Source organism: Nycticebus coucang, chromosome X, assembly GCF_027406575.1.
Source record: "Nycticebus coucang isolate mNycCou1 chromosome X, mNycCou1.pri, whole genome shotgun sequence".
Taxonomy (NCBI): domain Eukaryota; kingdom Metazoa; phylum Chordata; class Mammalia; order Primates; family Lorisidae; genus Nycticebus; species Nycticebus coucang.
The window spans coordinates 17,230,774-17,254,042 of NC_069804.1; the positions used below are offsets into that span (position 1 = coordinate 17,230,774).

At 47.0% G+C, this 23,269-nt stretch overlaps 1 protein-coding gene across 1 annotated transcript in view; it reads right to left on the reverse strand.

Annotated features, from left to right (window-relative positions):
- Nucleotides 1-1,059: 1,059 nt before the first annotated feature.
- RS1 (retinoschisin 1) overlaps nucleotides 1,060-23,269 on the reverse strand; it is a 29,960-nt gene continuing 7,750 nt past the window's right edge. Inside the window, exons 2-5 of the mRNA XM_053578964.1 lie at nucleotides 14,808-14,913; nucleotides 6,431-6,572; nucleotides 3,443-3,638; nucleotides 1,060-1,534 (exon numbers count right to left, since the gene is read on the reverse strand). Coding sequence (XP_053434939.1) covers nucleotides 1,382-1,534; nucleotides 3,443-3,638; nucleotides 6,431-6,572; nucleotides 14,808-14,913 — 597 coding nt within the window. The 3' untranslated portion in view covers nucleotides 1,060-1,381. The remainder of the gene's footprint in view (nucleotides 1,535-3,442; nucleotides 3,639-6,430; nucleotides 6,573-14,807; nucleotides 14,914-23,269) is intronic.

Below are 23,269 nucleotides of genomic sequence, written 5' to 3' on the forward strand. Positions count from 1 at the left end.
ATGTGACGTCTAGGATCCTGTTAGCATGTGTTCGTTCATTTGCCTTTCATTTGAAAATGGAAAGTAACTCAGAGAAATGAGCTCCTAGCAAAGGCTGCACCGTGTCCCTGGTCAGGACAGTCTTTGGACTTCCCAGTCTCTTTGGAGGGTCCTTACCCTCTGATTCCACTTCCTGTCAGCAACTCTTTTGCCCCCTAACCCCATGGAAATAGTCTCTCCCAGAGAAGGGCCTGAAAACTCAGGCTGAGCTAAATAACAGATGAGACTTAAGCTGCCATCCTCCTAACCTCCCTGCTAAATGAGCCTTCTCCAGGAAGGGTAGGGCAGGCTAAGGCCAATTTCTCCCCAAAGAGCTGTGATAGGAGCAGGTGTGTTTGTGTGGGGAAAGGTACAAGGCCTCCAGGAGAAAGCCACGTGGTCCTTTTTTATGGCTTGAGTCCTGACCACTTCCTATAAAGCATGTAGGCAGCTAATGGGCCTCCTCTAAGTGGCCAGTGGTTGGTCCAGATATTTATAAATGTTAAGTTTATAGAAAAGTGGTAGCCTGAGATAAAGGGAAGTTCTGGTGTATGTTCGTCATTTGGAGTTCCTACATATGAGGAAACGTGGCTACTTGTACATGTAGCCTGTCCCATGTACTTACCCATATAGTGACTACAGACTCAGGGATTAGCCTGAATGGGTCACAGATGGAGCTGTGTGTAATGAGAGCTCTGGCCCCTCCCCAATCCCTGCATTCATAGGAGTGAAATTCGGAACAGGGAGCCTTTCCTCCCTTGGGTGTTTGGGCATCTGGCAGGAGACCAGGACTATGGTGTGACATGCCCCAGGTTCCCACTCACTGCATTCATCTCTGCCACCCGGTCACCCTTGAAATCTTCAGCTGCCTACATGGTGCTCTAAAGGCCTCTTTGGCCATGAGTGAATGAAGGCTGCTCCCCTTCTGCATTCAAAGCCAGGCTTTATGAAACCATGTGTTCCCGTCTTGAATGTGGTAAAGCAAAAGACTTTTCAAATTACCAGGGCTCCTTTGTGTTCCCCCTGGGACCGTACCTTTCACAGTGTCACTGAGACCAAAAAAAACCCAAGAGCAGCAAATTACCCTTGCTCCTTAGGCTTTTATGAGAAAATCATTTTTAGGGACATTTTCTTTGTTCTTTGTTTCTCTGGCCGTGAGTGGGGAATAAGTTCGTTTTTATTTTTCTTTCATTAAAATTGGAAACTGTATCTTTTTTAAAAAATGAAAATTTCTACCCAGCTCTGCATTTAAAAGTGCTTTGTAAAAGCCTGCCCCATTTGTCCCAGTGGGATGTCAAGGATCCCCCCCACAGGCCCACTCTGTGCCCACCACCCACAGGCAGGCACCAAGCTGAGGCAGGTGTCAGGCACACTTGCTGACACACTCCAGCAGCTCCATCCGGATGGCAATGCGGACATGCCAGCCCAGTGGGATCAGGCGGATGAAGCGGGAGATGATAGGTGGCCTCAGCAGGTTCTGGACTGTGGAAGTTCGATCCGAGTTTCCATAGAAGACCTAAAGAGAGACAGAAATCCTATCACCAGCACATCAAGGAAGAGAAACAGAAAAACGATTTCTGCCTGGAGCCCCAGCTTTTAACATGTAAAATCTAAGAAAGTGATTAAAGTGGAGAGAATTTGCAGATGACCCCCAAAATCTGCCGTTGACTGATCATCAGCACCCACATGCCTGGGTTATCTCTCTGTCACTATATGCGGACATGTGGAAGTGCATCATCCAAAGTGGTAGTCACTAACCAACGTATCTATTTAGATTTTAAAAAAGGCAGTTCTTAGGTCACATTAGTCCTATTTCAATAGCTTTGTATGATCAGTGGCCTCCATATTAGCAAAGATGATGACATTACCATTACCACAGAAGGTTCCATTGGATGGCACTCATGGAAGTGCTTCTCGATTCACCACCGATTTTGTGTTTTTATCCTTTGCATTTTGATAAATTCAGAAAAAACCCATATCACACAAGAGGAATGTTCCCATGTTCCAAAGGTAGACAAAGTGGGGCTCAAGTAAAAATGCAGTCCTCGTTCTAAAGCTGTGAGCCAAAGCTTAAATGTGTGTCCCTACTTTAATACAAGTGAAAAATACCTTTTAGACTTGGGAAAAAAAACAAACTTTTTGAAACCAAAATGTAAAAACTAGAGGGAAGATTCTGGAAAGAGGAAGGTGGTGCCAGAGTAGAGAAAAAAGTTTCCTTCATGTTTTTAAGGATATAACATTAAAAGGTGCAGTGGATGTTTGAGCACTTTTTCCAAAGAAATCATTCTTTGCGCTCTTTCCAGAATCATAATGCTCTTCCCAGTGACACTGGAAAGTTTCATTTTCTTCTAGAATTATCTCCTGAAAATACATGGCTGCCACATTTGGCTTCATCCATCCACAAAACAGAAAGGGCCTCATCTGCCTTTCTTTCCAGTAGCAACGCCATACACTGCCCTCTCTGTTTGTCATTCATTGAGCCTATTCAAGTGAGGGTCCAGGTGAAGAGGGGAGGATGGAACAGGCTGCGCCAGATCGCTCAAGTGCCCAAGTGGAGTGCCTCTTGGCAAAGGACCAACAAGGCCTTCAGAAACACAGGGCTTGAAAAAATTCTAATTATCTTTTGGAGAAGCCAACTAATAAGGAAAAAGTTAGATGCCCAAGTATCAAGATGATTTTTCCTATTGTGTTCAAACTCCTTGAAACCTCAGCCCATACATGTCTCGCTGTACAAATAGTCATCAGACTGCAAAGTCTTCTGATTCTTAGCCGCACATGTCCACTTAACTTGATTAAATGTCAAAATTGGCCTACAAAATTTCTTACTGTTAGGCAAAAGAACAGTTAACATTTCCAAACAGCTTGTGAGCTTTAAATTCATTTCTACTCATTGCAGAAAGTGAGGAATTTATGGTGAAGATACTTCAGTCCCAGTCCTCAGGATATAGAATTGCCTAAAAGTTCAGGTAGTCTCTGTGTTTGCCCTGAAGTCCTTTTAACAATTTACATAGTTCAATGTCTATGACAACTTGCCAGGTTGTCAGAAGTGTCCCAGAAGTTGGTCTCAATAATAAGAAGCCCTAGAGGATGGTTATCTACCTGCATCAGTAACAGATCAAGCCAGACCCATGAAGCAAAGAGACTTCAATGAGCCAGTGAGTCTGGAATAGTCCAACTGGCCAATCTTGAGTATTCGAGCAACTACACAGTAATATGAGAACTCAGACAAATATTTCTTTTGCACCAAGGAGTGGCACTTATTTGCAAACTCTTCTGGGCATGAAGGCTGCCACAAGGAATGAGAGCAGTGTGGTGAAGCAGTAAGGGTGACCCAGTGTGCTGTGGGGTCAGTGCTCTGAGCACAGGGACAGGAGGGGAGTCTGAGGGTATCAGCCGAAGGTGGTTTGGGGCAAGCCCAACTTACCCGATTGTTTCCAGTCTGGTCCTTATAGTAAATCCAGTTGAGGCGCTCATCAGTCCTGTACTGCACGCTGTACTTGGTCATCCATTCGTCAATGTCACAGCGCCCCTGAGTAAGTATCCCCGAAATCACTTTGATCTCCTTTAAATCTATCTGTAACCACTGGCTGCTATCCTGAAACTTGGAGAGCCAAGCGCACCTGCAGGAACACACCAAATCAGAGGGAGCCTTCCCCAGAGAATGCTGCCCTGAGCCGGCCACTGCTCGCTTTTGGGGGGTTCCAGTCCCCAAAGAGCACCCCACCAAGTTCAGGGAGTCTGGGCTGCAGTCTCAGAAGCACCAGAGACTAGTCTCTGAGAAGTGCCAAGCCCCTTATACTTGGATCACATTCTGTGTCTGCCTGCACCTCCACCTCTCAAGAAAAATTGCCAGATTCAACTCATTTGTCAAAAGATGGCTTCCAGTGTAGCTGAAACCACCTTTGGGTGCAGTCGAACATGTCTCAAAACGTGAGTGCGTGGCTGTTGCTCCCGCCCTTTGCGTAAGTCTGCCTGATCCTCTCACCATTTCACTCTCTCCACCCGTCGGCGACCCCTGGGATGCTGCCATCCCTGGCACCCAGCGTCTGTCTGCTCCATGCAGAGCACGGACCCGCCTGGATCTGGAGGGGCTTTGACGGGCAGGGAGCCAAATAACTGCTGAAGCCACGAATTGGTTTGTCAGCTGTATCCCTCCTGAACTGCAGAGACCTATGGTAGTTTCCCTCCCCCTTTCCTTTTAGTGCCTATTCAGTAGCTTCTCAGGACTTAGCCCTTGCCTGCCTTCTCTTTTCTTTCCAGACTTGCTTCTTGGGTGGTTCCTGACTTTTTACTTCTATCCCAGGTCTTTTCTAAATTTAAAATCAAGAGTCAATTGTGGCTGGGTGTGGTGGTTCACACCTGTAATCCTAACACTCTAGGAGGCTGACATGGGTGGGTCCCTTGACCTCAGGAGTTCAAGACCAGTCTGAGCAAGAGTGAGACCCCCCCCATCTCTAAAAAAAATAGGAAAACTTAGCCAAGTGTAGTGGTGGGCACCTGTAGTCTCAGCTACTCAGGAGGCTGAGGCAAGAGAATCGCTTGAGCCCAGGAGTTGGAGGTTGCTGTGAGCTATGAGGGTGCCTGGCACTCTACCCAGGGGCCACAGGGTGAGACTATTTAAAAAAAAATTTTTTTTTTTTGGCCAGAAAAGTTCTCCTGGATGTCTCACGCATGTCAGCTGAGTGTGTCCCAAAGTGAACTCCTAATTGCACCCACCTCAGGCTTCCTCTCTGTGAGAGCCGCCATACCCTCCTAAGCGCCACACAGCCACCCGAGAGCCGTCCTGTGCCCTCCTACCCACCCCACCAGCACCCACTGCGTCTATTGCCTCCGTCTCCAAGTGTCCTTCAAGTGCCTCTACTTCTTTCCAGACCCCATCCCCCTCCATTCTTGCCACACCCCACATAATCAGTCACCCTGGAGTGCTCTTGTCCCCACTAACTAGCTCACCCCCTCAGGAACCAGAGAACTTTTCTTAAAACACAAATCTGCTTGTAATACCCCTCGACTTAAAACCTTTACCAGCAAAGTCTGCTAATGGTCTCCTAGTGGTCTCTTTCCATCTTCCTTTAGAAATAGAACCTCTGGGTTTAATCTGGGCAGATGGCCATCCAGCTAGGATGACATTTAACAGTCTCCCTTGCAGTTAGGTGGGCCCATCTGACCCAAGTCTGGTCAATAGGATGTGGGCAGAAATGGCCAATACCATATGTTTTTACCCTTAAAGGCAAAGCATGTGCCCTCTGCTCTCACTGACCAGAATGTGGATGTGATGGTGGGAGCTAGAGCTATTAAGCTGCCATAGCAACCCTAGACTGCATAATGAAACTTTCAGGTGAGCAAGAAATACAATTCTATATTGTTTAAGTCATTGTACAAGGTTGGACAATTAAGTTCACCAATTCATCCTAGAAAAGTGCTACATACCTCTTTGCTGAATATCACCACAGTCACCAGATGGTCAAGGAGAGCACTTTGAAAGGTGAAGTAGGTACTGGCATTGGTGCACAGCTTCCCAAGGGGTGTACTTCGAAGGCAACTATAGAGATATTCAGCAATGAGGTATGTGGCACTTTTTCTAGGATGAGTTTGCAAACTTAATTGTCAGGCCCCATACAACATCAATTCTCATGGCCATTCCAGAGAAAAAGTTCTGAAATTGCTTTGAAGGGTGGACTAGGTGCTGCTTCCCGAGGGGAGTACCTTGAAGGTGACTGTAGTGATATTCACCAATGAGGTGTGTAGTACTTTTTCTAAGACAAGTTCATGAACTTAATTGTCCAGCCTTGTACTTTGGGGCTCCTTGTTGCAGCAGCACAAACCTGTATGCTAATACATGGCCAGGGCCTCCCATTTTCCCTAAAAAAAGGGCTAATGGGAACATAGTCACTAACATGATGTGTAAGGTCCTGCACCATCTGACTTCTGCCTACCTGTCCACCTTGTCTCACCTGTGCTCCAGCCTCGTTGGCCTTTACGTTCTGCATCCACACCCTGGAGTTATCATCCCAACTCAGGGCCTTTGCATGCAATGTACCCTATGCCTCCTCCCTTCCCTCACCTGCTCAACTTCAAGTCTCAGGTCAAATATCTTTTCCTTAGAAAGCCCCCCGCCCCCCGGCACGTCGAATGGACGAGGTCTGGCTTCATCTTCCCCACGCACTCATCTCACTTGCTGAATGACCAGTTGTGTGATGTGCTTATATAGTCTCGTCTCCTCTTCTAAACGGTGTACTTCCTGCAGGCAAGGACCTCACCCATTTTATCCCCTGCTGTATCCATAGTCCTGCGCACTTGGAAGGCACCATCACTATTTGTTGGGTGAATAAGAGCATTCTGTGTTGTTCATTTATTAGACCTATTTTTTCAAAGCACATGAAAAAAAACCCTCTGGGCCACCTGCCCTGCTTACCCAAAGCCTTGACTGTTGAGCCGGGCCTTGTTTGCAGTCCACGAGGAGTACCAGCCCACGTACTGCTCGGGGTTGGAGCAGGTGATCTGGTCTGGCATGACCTCCCCGGACTCAAAACCCAGGGGCTTGTGATATGGGCATTCTGGGAAAGGAAAAACAATGCACATTCAGACGCTCATATCTCGATACTCAACAGACACAAGGTGACTGAAAGAACAAAAACCCCATCTTGTTTGTGCTTTGGAGACAGAATGTTGTGCTTGTCAGCGTAGTTCACAAAGGGTAGAGCTGGGGCTTCAACTGTCCACTGCTGGGGCTGGGGGGAAGAGAGTGAAGAGTGAAATAAAAGGATTGCCAGACACACAACACTGGGGGAAAAGGGAAGTGATTCTATGGGTGGGGCTTGAGAAATACTTCACCTCCTTCACCTTAGGGATCTAAACACCAAGAGGTGCATATGTAAATGCCGGGGCCCATCTTCATTTCCCTTATTAGCACAGGTTTAGCCATCCTGCATGATGATGACTCAGGGTGCCAATTATAGAAACAAAAAACAATGGTGAGAGGCAAGAAGAGAGACTGACTTCCCACTTGTAAATTGCAGCTTTATCACCAGTCTAATGGGAAAAAGAGGGGTGAAATCTGCCTGAGGGGCTGTTGAATAAAGAAAGGCTGAAAGGAACTGGTTTTTCAGATTGGGAATAGGTGAAGGTGGTTCTTATATGTTAATTGTCTCCTGCCTATTCTAGTCTTGGTTACCAGGTCAGGGACTGCCAATGGCCAACTCAGTATTCGTTCTCTCCTTTTTTGACTAAAGAACCGTAATTTAATTGGAGGTAGCAATGTGGCCAGCTAAAACAAAACTTCCCAGCCTCCCTTGCTGTTGATGTCTGCTGGAGATTCCTGGTCAGGTTTCGCTTATCCTTTCAACCTGTTGCCTAGACTGAAGAAAGACCTGATGGCTGGTGCAACAGTAGCCATATTGCTATGGGAATAAGGCCAACAGAACCCCATAGACTTCAGCCCTGATATCCTTAAGCAACTTCCTACCCCTGGCCTTTTTACCATGTGAGTTGACACTTTACTCCTAATTCAATAAGCTACTCATCAGGGGGTTTCTTGTAACTAAACCCAGTTCCTAACTGAATGTCTATAGAAAACAAATGATAAGCTGATGTAAATTCATTATCCTTGTTTTCTGATTGTGAACGATAAACTCCAATTCAGGCAAATCAAATTATTTTCTCCACGTGTAAATTTGAGTCCAGGTTAGAGAGGTTAGAGAGCTGGAGCATCATCACCTGCAACAGTAAAACTAGTGGTCTTCTGGACAATTTTTCAAAAGGCAGTGAAGTTGAATGAAGCATGCAAAGCTTGACCGCCATCCTGAGGCTCTAGAACGCCTGTTGAGATGGTCATGCCCTGTCCCCAGAGGCTGAAACAGGACAGCTTCAGACCTCTGGCCTGGCTAGGGGGGTGTAATTTCCTTTCTGTCCTAATGCACCAAAGGAATAGGCCCAACTCCCACCAGTATGTGCAGCTCCATGGGGCTGAAGTGAAGCCCTGCATTTGTAGTTCAAGTACCCAAGACTTTGAGAGTGTTGAAATAATGCCAGTTCCTGGGAGAAAGGAGTGCTTTGTGGCCCACTCAATCTTGCCTTGGGTGGCCAAATCATCAGGGAAGCTTATTAAGAATGCCGTCTCGAGTCCACCCCACTGCACCCACATTTTTAACAAGCACACTTTCCAGTGCACTTTGGAAACCTGGGGCTGTCAGGGAAGGCATTTTATTGGCTGGTGGATTTGGAAAGCCCAGTGCCCATGGGCTCCTCCATCCCCCATCTCCCCTCCAGCCTGGAAGACAAGCCCAAGCCCCTATGTAGGAGGTACAAGGCCCGTCACAAGGAAGCAGGGCTGCAGTTGGGCTGTCACTTAACCTTTAGACTGTAAAATTCTAACTATGACTGTCCCTCCACCTTGAGTATTTGATGTATTTGATGACCAAATCTCCCACCCGCCTTTTTTTTTCATTTTGCTCAGGGCCACCAGCTCTGAGAGAGGCGGCAGAGGGAAAGGAAATAACATCACCACCTCTCCCGGTCACCTGATTCTTGGCATTTTGTTCTTTCTCTTTTTCACTGTTTTCCCCTCACATCTAATGGTTAAGAGTGGACTGTAGACCCTCAGGGGGACCTGGCCAGTGACAACGGCCTTGGAGGCCTGTGAGGGCTTATCTAGGCAGTGGAGAGTCTGTTGTTCACTGGGAGATCGGAAGACCTATTTGTCCAGACATGGGTATTGTACTTAGTGTCCAGGAGGGTGATGATCTCACTGTCCCCGTGGCTTCAGCTGGGGTCTAGGAGCCAATGCCTCATCCCACTGCCCCCTGAACATTCTCCCAGTAAATGTTTCCACCTGCCTGATCTAAAGGAGCTTTGTACCCTGTATGTCCCAAGCTGAGCCCTTCATGGTCCAACCTCCAAGCCTACTCCCTGGCACTCCGGCTTTCAGGCAGTGATGCCACCAGCTCCACAGCTGCCCAACCCGGACACCTAGTAGTTTGGCCCAGGGCACAAAGCAGAGACTATAGATCACTGTGTCTCAGCCTTGGCTGCTCCCTGGATCCCCTGGGGAGCTGTAGACACACCGATGCTTGGGCCACACACCCCTGAGATTCTGATGTCATTTTCTGAGTGGAGGCCTGGGCAGAGGGATAAAGCGGCAGTGATTGTAATGGGCAGCCAAGGTGAAGGAGGCCTGCCTGCAACCTGGGAGACCCGGGACCACATCCCACTCTCCCTCAGCATGAATGTGGGCAAGCTGATTAACCTCTCTGGGTCTCAGTTTCCTCATCTGTGAAATGGGCACAATAGTAGTACCTTCTCTGGTAAAATTGCCGTAGCTTAAGTGAAATGATATTTGGAGACTGTAGAGTTTGTAGAACATAGTGCCTGGCCAAAAAGCAGCAGGTAATGTTGGTGTGATGGAATGGATTTGTGAGACTTTCATCAGTATCTTTTTGAGTTTTCCATGTTTTTCTGGCCAAGACTCAATAGGGAGGAAATCCAACACCCCATATCTTACTTTGTCCTGTCCCCATCAACCCCCACCTCCAGACAATAAGGCCAGCTCTGTGTGTCTGATGGTGCACGCTGTCCTTGCCCTAAACAAGAATAGAGGAACAGACACGGCATGATCCTGTGTGTGCCCGTGTGTGTGTGTGTGTGTGTGTGTGTGTGTGTGTGTAAGAGAGATCTGAGAGAAGAGAATCCTTGTTGCCACCATCCCTCAGGCTTATGGATTTGGAAGATCTAGCCCTCAACAGGAACTAGGGAGCTAGCTGATCATCCTAGGAAGAGGCGGTGGCAACCTCAGCTAAGGTAGTAGGTTCCCCTAAGGGGCTGGACCAGGGGTGGGCCTGAGCTCTGAGCACCCTTGGGAAACTTGGAAAGATCTTGGCTTAGAAGAAGAATAGCCACCAAAGAGGGAGCCTGCCACCCGGCCTGAGCCCAGCCCCTGCCCCAGGCAGCCCTTGTAAGCTTGTAAGGGGTTTGTGTAGTCTGGGGGTATCCAACCTGCAGCCTATGGGACACATGCAGATTTTGTAAAGGCGTTTTTGCTTATCTGTGGTGTCCAATATCACGAAAATTATGCGTGGACCTTTTGTTTAACTCTTCAGTTTTTGTCAGCGTTTGTGTATTTAATGTGTGGCCCAAGGCAACTCTTCTTCCAGTGTGCAACAGAGAGGAAAGAAGGTTGGCTACCCCTTGTCCAAAGGGGAGAGAAAAGACTTTCAAAAATCCTGTCTTTAGACTCCTTATCGGCCATAGCAAGGGGGCACTCAAACTGGATTTAGTCTAATACAGAAAACAGGAAATGGGACATTTCTCCTGCTCTGCGCACCATGATGTAGGCTGTATTCCAGTTAATTCCTGGGATTTTTTTTTTTTTTTTTGCAGTTTTTGGCCGGGGCCGGGTTTGACCCCACCACCTCCAGCATATGGGGCCGGCGCCCTACTCCTCTGAGCCACAGGCACCACCCTAATTACTGGGATTTTTCCTGACTCCTCTTTTCCCCTCTCTTCCTCCTTCTAAGGTCTTGCTTAAACTCCCTTCAGGTGGCACATGGCCTGGACCTTCTCTTCAGGCTGTCCTCTCCCCTCCCCCTTCACCTGTTCAAGCTCCTCATCCTTCAGGCCAGATTCCTGGGTAGGTTCCCCGGGCACCTGCGGCCTGTCACTTCTCTCTCCTCCCCTGGTCTCCCCCACTGCCTGTCAGCCCAGAATGCCTACACATGCCAGGCACTCTCTAGATAGTGAGTAGTTGGATGAATGGAGGGATTAAACAAACACTGTCACCCCACCTTGGATGGGTACTGGGAACAAGTAGAGGAAATGTTAGAAACAGGCGGCAGAAACTCAGGGAGGAAGTGGAAGCTGACTGCAGCCTCGAGCATTCTCTCTGGCCTAGTCCAAAAGCAACTGCGAATTGAGCGTAAGCTACAAAGCAACATAAATATTGTTGTTGAAGGAATTGAGGAGATTCTTTTTTTTTTTTTTTTTGAGACAGTGTCTTACTCTGTCACCCTGGGTAGAATGCTGTGGCATCATCATAGCTCACAGCAACTTCAAACTCTTGGGCTCAGGCACTCCTCTTGATTAGCCTCCTGAGTAGCTGGAACTACAGGCCTGCCACTATGACTGGCTAATTTTTCTATTTTTAGTAGAAATAGGGCCTCACTCATGCTCAGGCTGGTCTGGAACTGCTGACCTCAAGGGATCTACCCGCCTCGGCCTCCCAGAGTGCTAGGACCGAATTAAGGGGATTCTTATCAGACACATTGAAAATATGACCTGCCCAAGTTTTCCACCCAATGTAACTTCGTTGTAGCTAGTCAAGCTGTCACTACATTCACTTCACTTTTAAGGAAAAATGTGCATCTTTGGGGGCTCAAGTGGCTCTTCTGAGCCATGATTTGATCATTGGATGGATGAAGGTATATTAGTAATGTGCTGCTACTCCAACCTAATATACTGAACATACTGGCCTTTATTCTTCATTCAATACTTTCTGGGTTTGTAGGCGTGAAGGCCAGACACTTGTAAAGAATGCTAACCTAGGCTGGGCACAGTGGCTCACGTCTGTGATCCTGGCACCCAGGCGGGTAGATTGCCTGAGCTCAGAATTCGAGACCAGCCTGAGCAAGAGCAAGACCTCATCTCTAAAAATAGCTGGGCCTTGTGGTGGGTGCCAGTAGTCCCAGCATCTTGGGAGGCTGAGACAAGAGGATCTCATGACCCCAAGAGTCTGAGGTTGCTGTGAGCTATGACGCCATAGTACTCTACCAAGGGTTGCAAAGTGAAACTCTGTCTCAAAATTAAAAAAAAAAAAGAAAGAAAGAAAGAAAAGAAAAGAATGATAACCTAAAGAGACCAGGGACGTTATTGAGAAGAGATTCCAGGGAGACATGAGTAGTAGTATGCAGACATAGCCTTGACTATATATGACACAGTAGTAGAGTATAGAATAAAATGTAGAGAGTAATAATTACGGAAGAATAGATTATAAGTGGAAATGTAATATAGAATATAAAATCGAGAATCAAAGTAAAGCATTAGCGAACCATTGGATTTCTTTTTTTTTTTTTTTTTGTAGAGACAGAGTCTCACTTTATGGCCCTCGGTAGAGTGCCGTGGCGTCACACAGCTCACAGCAACCTCCAACTCCTGGGCTTAAGTGATTCTCTTGCCTCAGCCTCCCGAGTAGCTGGGACTACAGGCGCCCACCACAACGCCCGGCTATTTTTTGGTTGCAGTTTGGCCGGGGCCGGGTTTGAACCCGCCACCCTCGGTATATGGGGCCGGCGCCCTACCCACTGAGCCACAGGCGCCGCCCACCATTGGATTTCTTACATTAAATACTTTTGATACCTTCCCTACCCTATTTCCAGCTCTCACGGTGCTGAGGTAATCTTAGCTCAAAGGTAGAAAAGACAAAGCTTTTAGTATTTGTAATAACATTAAGCTGACGATTAGGAGGCTGTAATGCACCTGGCCTTCTGCTCACGGAGTGAGGCACCAATAGCCAGAGTGCAAGCACCTGCTGACTCCTCTTGGCAGCGCAGAGTGATCCCCTGTCCTTCTCTGCCTTCTAGGGTCGTCTTCCCTCCTACGGCAGGCTCTGATGGAAGCCCTAGATCTCAAGGACCCGAAAGACTCAGAATCATTCATGACAATCTGAGGCACTGACGGGCAAGTGACTTCTGGAAACTTGTGGCTGGTCCTGCTGCCCTGAATCCACTGTTTCATGGAAGAATCAATTAACACCAATAAATATACCATTTAACATCAAGGTTGTGTTTTTTTCCTTTCTGAAAATAATTACCCAGTTAAAAAAGACAAAAACAAAAAAACTAGTGAGAAGGGGGCGCTTAAGTGAAAGGAATCTCTAATTTTAGAACTTGAAGTTCATGGTGATTGTGTAGGGGACACAACTTGGGAGACTGGGGTCGACTTCACATCCCTCCAACACACAGCCCTTCTGGTGTCACAGGTGATTGTGCCAGCGAAGCCAATCCATTTAAATCATCTCTTTTCCATATCTTCTTAGAACTTCCTTGGAATGGAATTCCAGTACTTCTCATGTGTCTAGTGAAAAAAAAATTTGTTTCCACTAAATGGCAAATTTCTCCAAGGTGGAGACAATGCCTTCGTTTCTGCCTTCTTACAGTGCCTGGCACACAATAGGTACATGATGAGATGGTTAGTGGAACTGAATTACCAGTGGGTTACTAAGGAGGCTGCTTCAGTAGTGGCTGAGCAGAGCGTGCCAACATGGCTGCCTGAGCTGATGCTGACTGCTTTCCCCAGGACGGGGACGCGGCTGTTGCCCAGGAGAATAGACTTAGTTCAGAAACAACTGCCTACCCTGTTAGTAAATAGGAAAACCAAGGCAGTAGAAGCCATTGTACTCTATCCCCGCCAATGCGGCAATTTGCTATTTTGATGCAAATTTCCTGAAATAATGAAAACAGGCTCACACAGACACACAAACCTGTCTGTCCTTGAGCTATTATTAGGCGATTATGTAAAGTCCATGAGATTGCATTGTGCTACCTTAACCCCAGAGGGGGGCAGCAAGGCCAGTTTCATGCAAAATAGGCTCTGAGAGGATTAAGCATTACAGAGACAGTATTTGCTGCCACAGCCCCAGCCTCTGAAAGTTGGGTCTGCTCACTCCCTCCTCAGAGCGGGACCTCTTAGGAGGCAGGAAGGAAGGCAGTGACCTGTACCAAACCCTTTGCTAGGTACAACACAAGACGCTTTCACGCCTCATCTGATTTATTCCTCATAACCATTCCTTAGCGCAGGGGGCAACAAACTATGGCCCTTGGGCCAAATCTGGCTCACTGCCTGTTTTGGACATAAAGTCTGATTGGAATCCAGCCTGCTCGTGCATTTACATATGTGTTCTGGCTGCTTTCCACCTACAAGAGCAGAATTGAGTAGTTGTGACAGACCGTTTGGTCCACAAAGCCGTCTGCTCCTTCATAAAGTTTGTGGTCCCTGTCTTAGAGGAAGGCATTTATCAGTCAAAGCAGGCTACGTTCACTGCAGAACCAACTATTCTGGAAATCTCAGAGGCTTCACATCATATAACACAGGTTTCTTTTTCAGAGAAGTGACTTATCTATAGTGAGTAGGCAGGGGATCTGCTCCATGTGATCACCTGGGGACCAGGCTGTAGGAGCAGCCACTATCTCAACAGATGGCTTCAGGGCAGGGAAAGGGAGAGCTAGAGAGCCAGGTGCCAAGCTTTTAAACACCTCATTTTGAAAGTGGCCTGCTCACCTCGGCTGGAGCTGCTCAGATGGCACCACCAGATTGTCAGGGGGCTGGGACATGTGGGAGAAGCACGTAGTTGATGAGCAGTGAGGACCTAGGCACAGTGATATCACCTCCATTGCACAGAAAAAGAACACAGTGGCAATCCCAGAGTTCAGAAGTGACACAGCCAGGATTCTACTTCCCATCTTTCTGGCTGTAAAGCCCATGCTCTTCTCAAAACTCCATGCTGCCTACCATTAATTTATTTTTAATCAGTTCTATTCATAATTTCATTAAACATTAGGATCCACCTTACCATCTCAGCCAGGCCAAGTGGAGATCCAGAAGACAGTTTCTGAACAGCAACCTCAGTGCGGCCTTGGGAGCAGTCGCCAGTGTGAGATTTGAAGCTTAGAGGCCAACTGAAGAAAGCTCAGAGCGCGGCATCCAGGGGGTTAATTCAGTTGGTTTGGAAGAAGGAGGAGAACTAGGCATTCCCAAGGACTGTTCTGATGTGGCGCCCAAAGGAAAGGGGACACAGGGACACTCACCTGGTATACAATCTAAGGAGGTGGCGCTTGCAGACCACAGAGCATTGGCTCCTCCTTGGCAATCACACTTGCACGCTTTTTGGTACCAGGGGTCCTCGCCCTCATCCTGTGGGCAGCCAGAGGGGCAGGTGGTCAGAAAAGTCACAGTCGAAGGCAAACATGGTTGTGATTCCAACCCCATTGGAAGGCTCAAAACCCACACTTACTTCTTACATGTCATTTACGGCAGCTTTGCTACAATGGCGGATTTGAATTCTTAATCCAGCCTTAACACAGTTGCCACTCATCTTTCATTCTAAATGAGCAAATGTCTGCCACCGTGAGTGACCAGCCAGTCATCTCACAGACACACTCATGCAGAGGGCAAAGTTTACTCCATTATAGTTATCTTCGGGGGTGGGGGTTGGGGGGAGTTAGGGAACCAAAATCCAAGATCTCACATCCCCTGGAGATTCCTATCTGGGAACCCAATTTTAAAAGGTACCAGATTCCAGATAGCACCATCTGAATTTAAGGCCTGGTGTACTTTTGCTCTCTCATTAAAATACCAACCTTGGAGTTTGCCCAGGTAAAACATGCTATTGCCACCACCAGAAAGGAAAGGAAAAAAAAAGATCTTTGAAAATACATTTTTTAAAAAAGTGATAGCCCTGGACCTAGGAAAATCTTCCAAAGCGGTATGCATGCAAATCCCAGCCTCCTCACTGCGACGTACCTCAGTAGATGATAATCCCAGTGTGGCTGAGCAAAGAGACAAGAGGGGGATCAAATGAATAAAAGAAAGAGAAATTCAACAGAGTCACTCAGATGAAACTAGTCACGTGAAAGTTAAAAGTCCCTTCTGGAGGAAGTCACGGTAAGCAAACATCTGCCAGGAAAAGCGTGCACAGATGCTAAGAAACTAGGGGCAGGAAAATTAAACAGAAAGAATACGACACTATCATTATTATTTCTGTTCATGATAGAGTTTTGGAAAATACCATAATGTAGCACAGAGGGGAGTAGGCATAGCTTATATTTCTTACCATCGAAGGCAATGCTCTTAACATTTTAGTATAAATCTTTCCAGTCATTTTTCTATATGTATTTTTTCAACATTTGAGAAGCTACTATCAAAACAATTTTGTATCCTGATTTCTTTTCTACTTAACATTAACAATCTGAGCCTTTATTTTTACTTATTAACTCTTCATCATCTTCATCATCTTCATCATCCCTGTTTCTGCCTAACGTCTTGTTCAGGAGTTGGTTTCCTATTCCCCCACCGTGCCACGCTGAAATTAGTTAGGATTAGAACATTATTTGGAAGTTCTTTTTTTTTAAGTTTGTCGACAGCATACAGGAAGTATCAAGCCACAAAGTACAAATACTGTATAAATAACGCGGGAAAATTGAAAATGTGCAAAATTTAACATAAAATCAACAAGCTATCTTTTTATTTTTTATGTTTATTTTTCATTTTTTTTTTTGAGACAGAGTCTCAAGCTGTCCCCCTGGGTAGAGTGCTGTGGCATCACAGCAACCTCAAACTCTTGGGCTTAAGTGATCTTTTTGCCTCAGTTTCTCTATTTTTAGTAGAGATGGGGTCTCGCTTTTGCTCAGGCTGGTCTTGAACTCTCGAGCTCAAGCTATCTACCCACCTCAGCCTGCCAGAGTGCTAGGATTACAGGCGTGAGCCACTGTGCCAGGCCCCAAACTGTCTTTTTAAAAGTATAAAGACGATGAATACACAATTTGGTAGGAAAAGAGTTTGTATACATTAGCATAAACTGATTGCTTACATTTGCACTGTTCAATACACTGGAAGAAGCCAGTCTTATGTGGCTATTGGAATTTAAATTAAAATTAACAAAATAAAAAATTCTTCCGTCGTACCAGTCACATTTCAAGCATTTATTAGCCACATGTGGCTGATGGCTGCTGTCCTGGGTAACACAGACAGAACATTTCTACCATCACAGAAGGTTCCATTGGACAGCACTGGTTTAAAGCACTGATGGGGTGAACTGAAGAAAACCACAGAAGTAAGAAGGTCTCTAACCTTGTTCCACTCCCTTCCTCCTAAGGCGGGCTATAGAAACTAAAGGTCCCCTCATGCCTCCTCCCCTGAAGCCCCTTCCATGACAGGTGTCCTGCCCTACACCTGGCGGGTAGGAATGTCAGACAAGGACACCAAGAAGAATCTGAACAGATTCTTCTCCCGAGTTGATTACTATTAGATCAGACCCTTTGGTCCTCCAGTCATTCCTGTGTGGCTATCGATAAAAACACACAGATCTGGCTCGGCGCCTGCAGCTCAGTAGCTAGGGCACCGGCCACGTGCACCAGAGCTGGCGGGTTCCAACCCAGCTCAGGCCTGCCAAACAACAATGACAGCTACAGCCGGGCATTGTGGCAGGTGCCTATAGTCCTGGCTACTTGTGAGGCTGAGGCAGGAGAATCGCTTAAGCCCAAGAGTTGGAGGTTGCTGTGAGTTGTGATGCCATGGCATCCTACCGAGGGTGACACAGTGTGTCTCTGTCTCCAAAAAAAAAAAAACAAAAACACAGATCTGCTGGGCACGGTGGCTCACACCTGTAATCCTAGCACTCTAGCAGGCTGAGGCAGGGGATTCCCTGAGCTTAGGAGTTCCAGATCAGCCTGAGCAAGAGTGAGACCCCTTCTCTACCAAAAATAGAAAAACTAGCCAGACCGAGTAGCTAGTTTTCTCAAAAGAACAAAAAAACAAAACACATACACAGATCTTCCTATTTCTTTGGATTTTCATTTCTGAAGGCTCTTATAAACATGTAAAACTTATTAAATAAATTTGTATGTTTTTCTCTTGTTAATCTGTCTTTTGTCACAGGGGCTCAGCTATGAGCATTGCAATGAGTGAGGACACATATTATGATTTTTCTCCCCATTCAGCACCAAAACTCCATTTCCCATTTTCAACAAAACAAATACTTTTATTTCTTTTCTGACCATAAAGTCAACACACCCTACTCTAAAAGTTTCAAACAAAACCTGAGTGTAGAAAATGGGAAATAAAAATCACTCCTTTAACCATTTAGCTACTTAAAAAGTGAATCTGATACCCACAAAAAGCTTTCAGATTATTTGAGAAATAATCCTCATATTTTTCATTGCAATTATAAAAGCTATCTTTTTTTTTGCAGTTTTTGACCAGGGCTGGGCCTGAACCTGCCACCTCTGGTATATGGGGCAGGCGCCCTACTCCTTTGAGCCACAGGCACCACCTTCTTTTTTTCTTTTTTTTTTTTGGAGACAGAGTCTTACTCTATCACCCTGGGTAGAGTGCTGTGGCATCATCATAGCTCACAGCAACCTCAAACTTGGGCTCAAGTGATCCTCTTGCCTCCTGAGTAGCTGGGACTACGGCCATGAGCCACCATGCCCGGCTAATTTTTGTATTTTTAGTAGAGATGGTGTCTCACTTAAAAGCTATCATTTAGGCTCGGCGCCTGTAGCTCAGTGGCTAGAGCGCCAGCCACATACACCAGAGCTGGCAAGCTCGAATCCAGCCTGGGCCTGCCAAACAATGACAACTACAACCAAAAAATAGCCAGACATTGTGGCAGGCACCTGTAGTCCCAGCTACTTGGGTGGCTGAGGCAAGAAAATCGCTTAAGCCCAAGAGTTTGAGTTGCTGTGAACTGTGACGCCATAGCACTCTACCGAGGGTCAATAATGAGACTCTGTCTCAAAAAAAAAAAAAAAGTTATCATTTAAATAATACACATTTATCCATTCGGTGATCATTTTGCATGTCTGCTGTGAACCTGGCACTGTACTGGGACCTAGGCTTTCTGAAATGGGAGCCTCACTGTCTGCTCACAAAGGGCTTGAAGACAGGAAGAAACCAGAACACCAGACGACACGCACGGTGAGTACTTTGGTGGATTATGGGTAGGCTGCAAGGGGAATCAAGGGGACCTATCTCTTAGCCTGGGAAGACTCAGGGAGGGCTACTGGGCATCCGCAACCACCACACTGCTGTCTCTCCTAGCCCTTGTTCCACTTGTTATGTACCCACTATGGGCAGAATTGGCCCTTTCAGGTAGCGATGAAGATTAGGGAGTGCCATCTTGGTAGGAGGCCACTGTAGTCCCTGGGATAGTCTGGATGTTTGTGTCCCCCCTGCCCCCAAATTCATATGTTGAAACCTAGTCACAAATGTGATGAGATTAGGAGGTGGGGGCCTTTGGGGGGTGATTAGGTTCCACCTTCATGAGTAGGATTAGTGTTCTCATAAAAGAGATCCCAGAAAGCTAGCTCCATCCTTCCACCACGTGAAGACACACCAAGAAGTCACCATCTACGAACCAGAAAGCAGGCCCTCACCGGACACTGAATCTGCTGGCACCTTGATCATGATCTTTACAGCCTACAGAACTGTGAGAAATAAATTCCTGTGGTTTATAAACCACAGTACTGTGATGCCAAACCCTGTGCTGGCAAAGGAAGTTACCAGCAACTTTGCATTTTCAAATCCAATGGACTGTTCCTAACACTGACCTTCCGTCTTCATGCTGCAATGTTGGGGGCTATCAGTCCCTCCCATCTTCCTTTAGCTCCAATCGCTTTGGATAAACCTCTCGGTCTCCTTTGAGAGCTCTGTTTCCTCCACCTACCCCATACAGGTTGCTAAATCCAAGGTTCAGACTCTTGCATTGAATGGCCTACCGGCTATTTCCCTGTAGATGTCTCTTGCTGTCTAAAACTGGACCCACCCAAATGCTGGCAAGGCCATAAGGCAACCTGAACTCTAACATGTTGCTGATGGGGGTTTAAGATGGTCTAGCCTCTTTGGAAAACTCTTTGGCAGTTTATACTAAGGCTCAAAATATACGAGGTCAGACGATTAAGTTCATGAACTCATCCTAGAAAAAGTACTTTGAAGGGTGAACTAGGCGCTGGTGTTGGCGCACAGCTTCCCAAGGGGGTACTTTGAATGTGATCACAGAGATTCAGCAATGAGGTATGTGGCACTTTTTTCCATATGGGCCCTATGACCTAGCAATTTCACTTCTAAGCAGTTATCCACCAGAAATACGTACAAATATTAAACAACACACACAAAAACATATGCTAGATTATTCATAGCAGCAGTATTTGTAATACCCCTTGTAATACCCCCAAACTAGAAAAGCTCACATGTCCATCAAGAGTAGGGTGGCTATATCGTGGTATAGTCACACAACAGAACACTCAAGTGCAATGAAAATACAGTCTGGGCAGTGCCTGTGGCTCAAAGGACTAAGGTGCCGGCCCCATATCCTGGAGGCGGCGGGTTCAAACTCGGCCCCAGCCAAAGACTGCAAAAAAAAGAAAAAAAAATAGACATTCTGTAACTGCACACCACAGCATGGATGCGCCTCGCAATGCTGAGTGAAAAGTCAGGGGCTGATGTGGATATAACATGTGAATCTAGTTAAAAATGCACAAAAAACAGGTGAAATAATCCATGCCATTGGACATCAGGATGCTGGCTATGCTTGGGGCAAGAATGGAGGGAGGAGATCCTGGGACGGTGTTTGGGGCACTGGTCATGTTCCGATGCTTGATTGGGGTGCTGGTCACATGGGCATGTTTGGTGGGGAGAACTCACTGAGCTCTTCTGTGTGTGCGTTATGAAAAGTGTTTTTTTTTGTAGAGACAGAGTCTCACTTTATGGTCCTCGGTAGAGTGCCGTGGCCTCACACAGCTCACAGCAACCTGCAGCTCCTGGGCTTAAGCGATTCTCTTGCCTCAGCCTCCCGAGCAGCTGGGACTACAGGCGCCCGCCACAACGCCCAGCTATTTTTTGGTTGCAGTTTGGCCGGGGCCGGGTTTGAACCCGCCACCCTCAGTATATGAGGCCGGCGCCCTACCGACTGAGCCACAGGCGCCGCCCAGTGAAAAGGTTTTGACAATCCGAACTCATCTCCTTCCTCGGACAGTTCTCCTTTCTCTTTCTTGCCTGCTAAATGGCTCTGCCATCCACCTGCCACCCCATCCAGAGACGTGGGCCTCATCCTCGCCTCCTCTTTTGATCTGGGGGACTTCTCTTGACCCCGCTGCCACTGCCTGCTTTGCGACCCCACCCTCACTGCCCCGTCGTCTCCCTGCCAAAGAGGGCTGCTGGCTGAGCCAGAAGATGTGCAAACCTGTTCGTGTCACTTACCTGCTAGAAACCCGTTAGCAGGCCCTCATTGCCAAGGTGCAAGTTCTACCTCTGACATTTATTAGTATCTCTCCACTCCTCATCCCTAAGGTGAGTATAGTAACATATCGTCCAGGGGGTCTCCGTGATCCCTCTCTTGCCTACCTCTCCAGAGGTGTCTTTTGTAGTCTGTGCTACCTGCCGTGCCTCACATGCGCCAGAGTGGGTCATGCCTCTGTCCACAGAGTTTCTCTGCTGCAAATGCTGCCCTCCCACACCCCGCCTTCTCTGCCTGTGTATCCCTTTCCCTATAAGCAGGAATTTTCCTGTCCCCCAATTCACCACTTGCTCTGGCCTTTTTCTTATCCACAGCTTTAAGCACCTAAACAATTATATAAATTGTTAAAAAAGATAGTTGAGGTTCAGCGCCCATAGCACAGTGGTTACTGCACCAGCCATATATACCAGGGTTGGCGGCTTAGAACCCGGCCCAGGCCAGCTAGACAACAATGACAACGGCAACAAAAGATGCCAGGCATTGTGGTGGGCGCCTGCGGTCCCAGCTACTTGGAAGGCTGAGGTAAGAGAATCGCTTAAGCCCAAGAGTTTGAGGTTGCTGTGAGCTGTGATGCCACGGCACTCTACCCAGGACAACATAGTGACACTCTGTCTCAAAAAAAAAGATAGTTGATAATGACTGATCTCAAAGCATTCATATCATTCATTCAGCTAATATTCAGTGAGCATCTACTATACTACCTCAGTCTCAGCTTTGTTTTAGGTGCTGGGGATACAGCAGTAAACAAAACAGGAAAGACAAGGCCGGGTGCGATGGGAGGCCAAAGCAGGTGGATTAATTGAGCTCAGGAGTTTGAGACCAGCCTGAGCAAGAGTGAGACCCCATCTTTAAAACTAGCTGGGTGTTGTGGCGGGCGCCTGTAGTCCCAGCTACTCAGGAGGCTAAGGCAAGAGGATCACTTGAGCCCATGAGTTTGAGGTTACTGTGAGCTATGATGCCCATAGCACTCTACCAAGGGTGACAAGGTGAGACTCTGCCTCAAAAACAAACAAACAAAAACGGGAAAAAGCACCTGTCCTCATTACACTTACAGGCTAGTATGTCTGTGTGTGTGCACATGCGCGCACGCACGTGTGCGTCATACAGAGTAGGAGAATAAATGTATGCATCAATGAACAAATAAAGTGTACCAGATCTGACAATTAAGTTCGCAAACTCATCCTAGAAAAAGTGCTACATACCTCATTGCTGAATATCACTATGGCCACCTTTGAGGTACTCCCCTTGGTAAGGTATGCACTGATGCCAGTGCCTAGGTCATCCTTCAAAGTACTTTTGGAACTTTTTAGCTGTTGTGCCATTAGCCTTGATGTCCTGAATGTCATCAAAATGTCTTCCTTTCAACATTTCCTTTATCTTCGTGTCAAGAGAAAAGTCATCAGGGGCCAGATCAGGTGAGTAGGGAGGGTGTTCCCATACAGTTATTTGTTTACTGGCTAAAACCTCCCTCATGGACTGTGCCATGTGAGCTGGTGCAATGTTGTGATGCAAGAACCAAGAGTTGTTGGCCAAGATTTTCATTTAAGATTTTCCTGTTTCTCGGGCGGCGCCTGTGGCTCAGTGAGTAGGGCGCCGGCCCCATATACCGAGGGTGGCGGGTTCAAACCCAGCCCCGGCCAAACTGCAACCAAAAAATAGCCGGGCGTTGTGGCGGGCGCCTGTAGTCCCAGCTGCTCGGGAAGCTGAGGCAAGAGAATCGCGTAAGCCCAAGACTTAGAGGTTGCTGTGAGCCGTGTGACGCCACGGCACTCTACCAAGGGCGGTACAGTGAGACTCTGTCTCTACAAAAAAAAAAAAATAAATTAAAAAAAAAAAAAAGATTTTCCTGTTTCTCTATCAATGCTTTCTTGATAGTCAGCCAATGATTTTTGATGCACAATTTGACAAATTTTTTTTTCAGTAGCTATTTCTTTCTTTCTTTTTTTTTTTGTAGAGACAGAGTCTCACTTTATGGCCCTAGGTAGAGTGCCATGGCATCACACAGCTCACAGCAACCTCCAACTCCTGGGCTTCAGTGATTCTCTTGCCTCAGCCTCCCAAGTAGCTGGGACTACAGGTGCCCGCCACAACGCCCAGCTATTTTTTGGTTGCAGTTCAGCTGGGGCTGGGTTTGAACCCGCCACCCTCGGTATATGGGGCTGGCGCCTTACCGACTGAGCCACAGGCGCCACCCAATTTGACAAATTTTTGCAATCTTTTCATTAGTTCTCCTTGCTAGTGGCCACCCTGATTTCT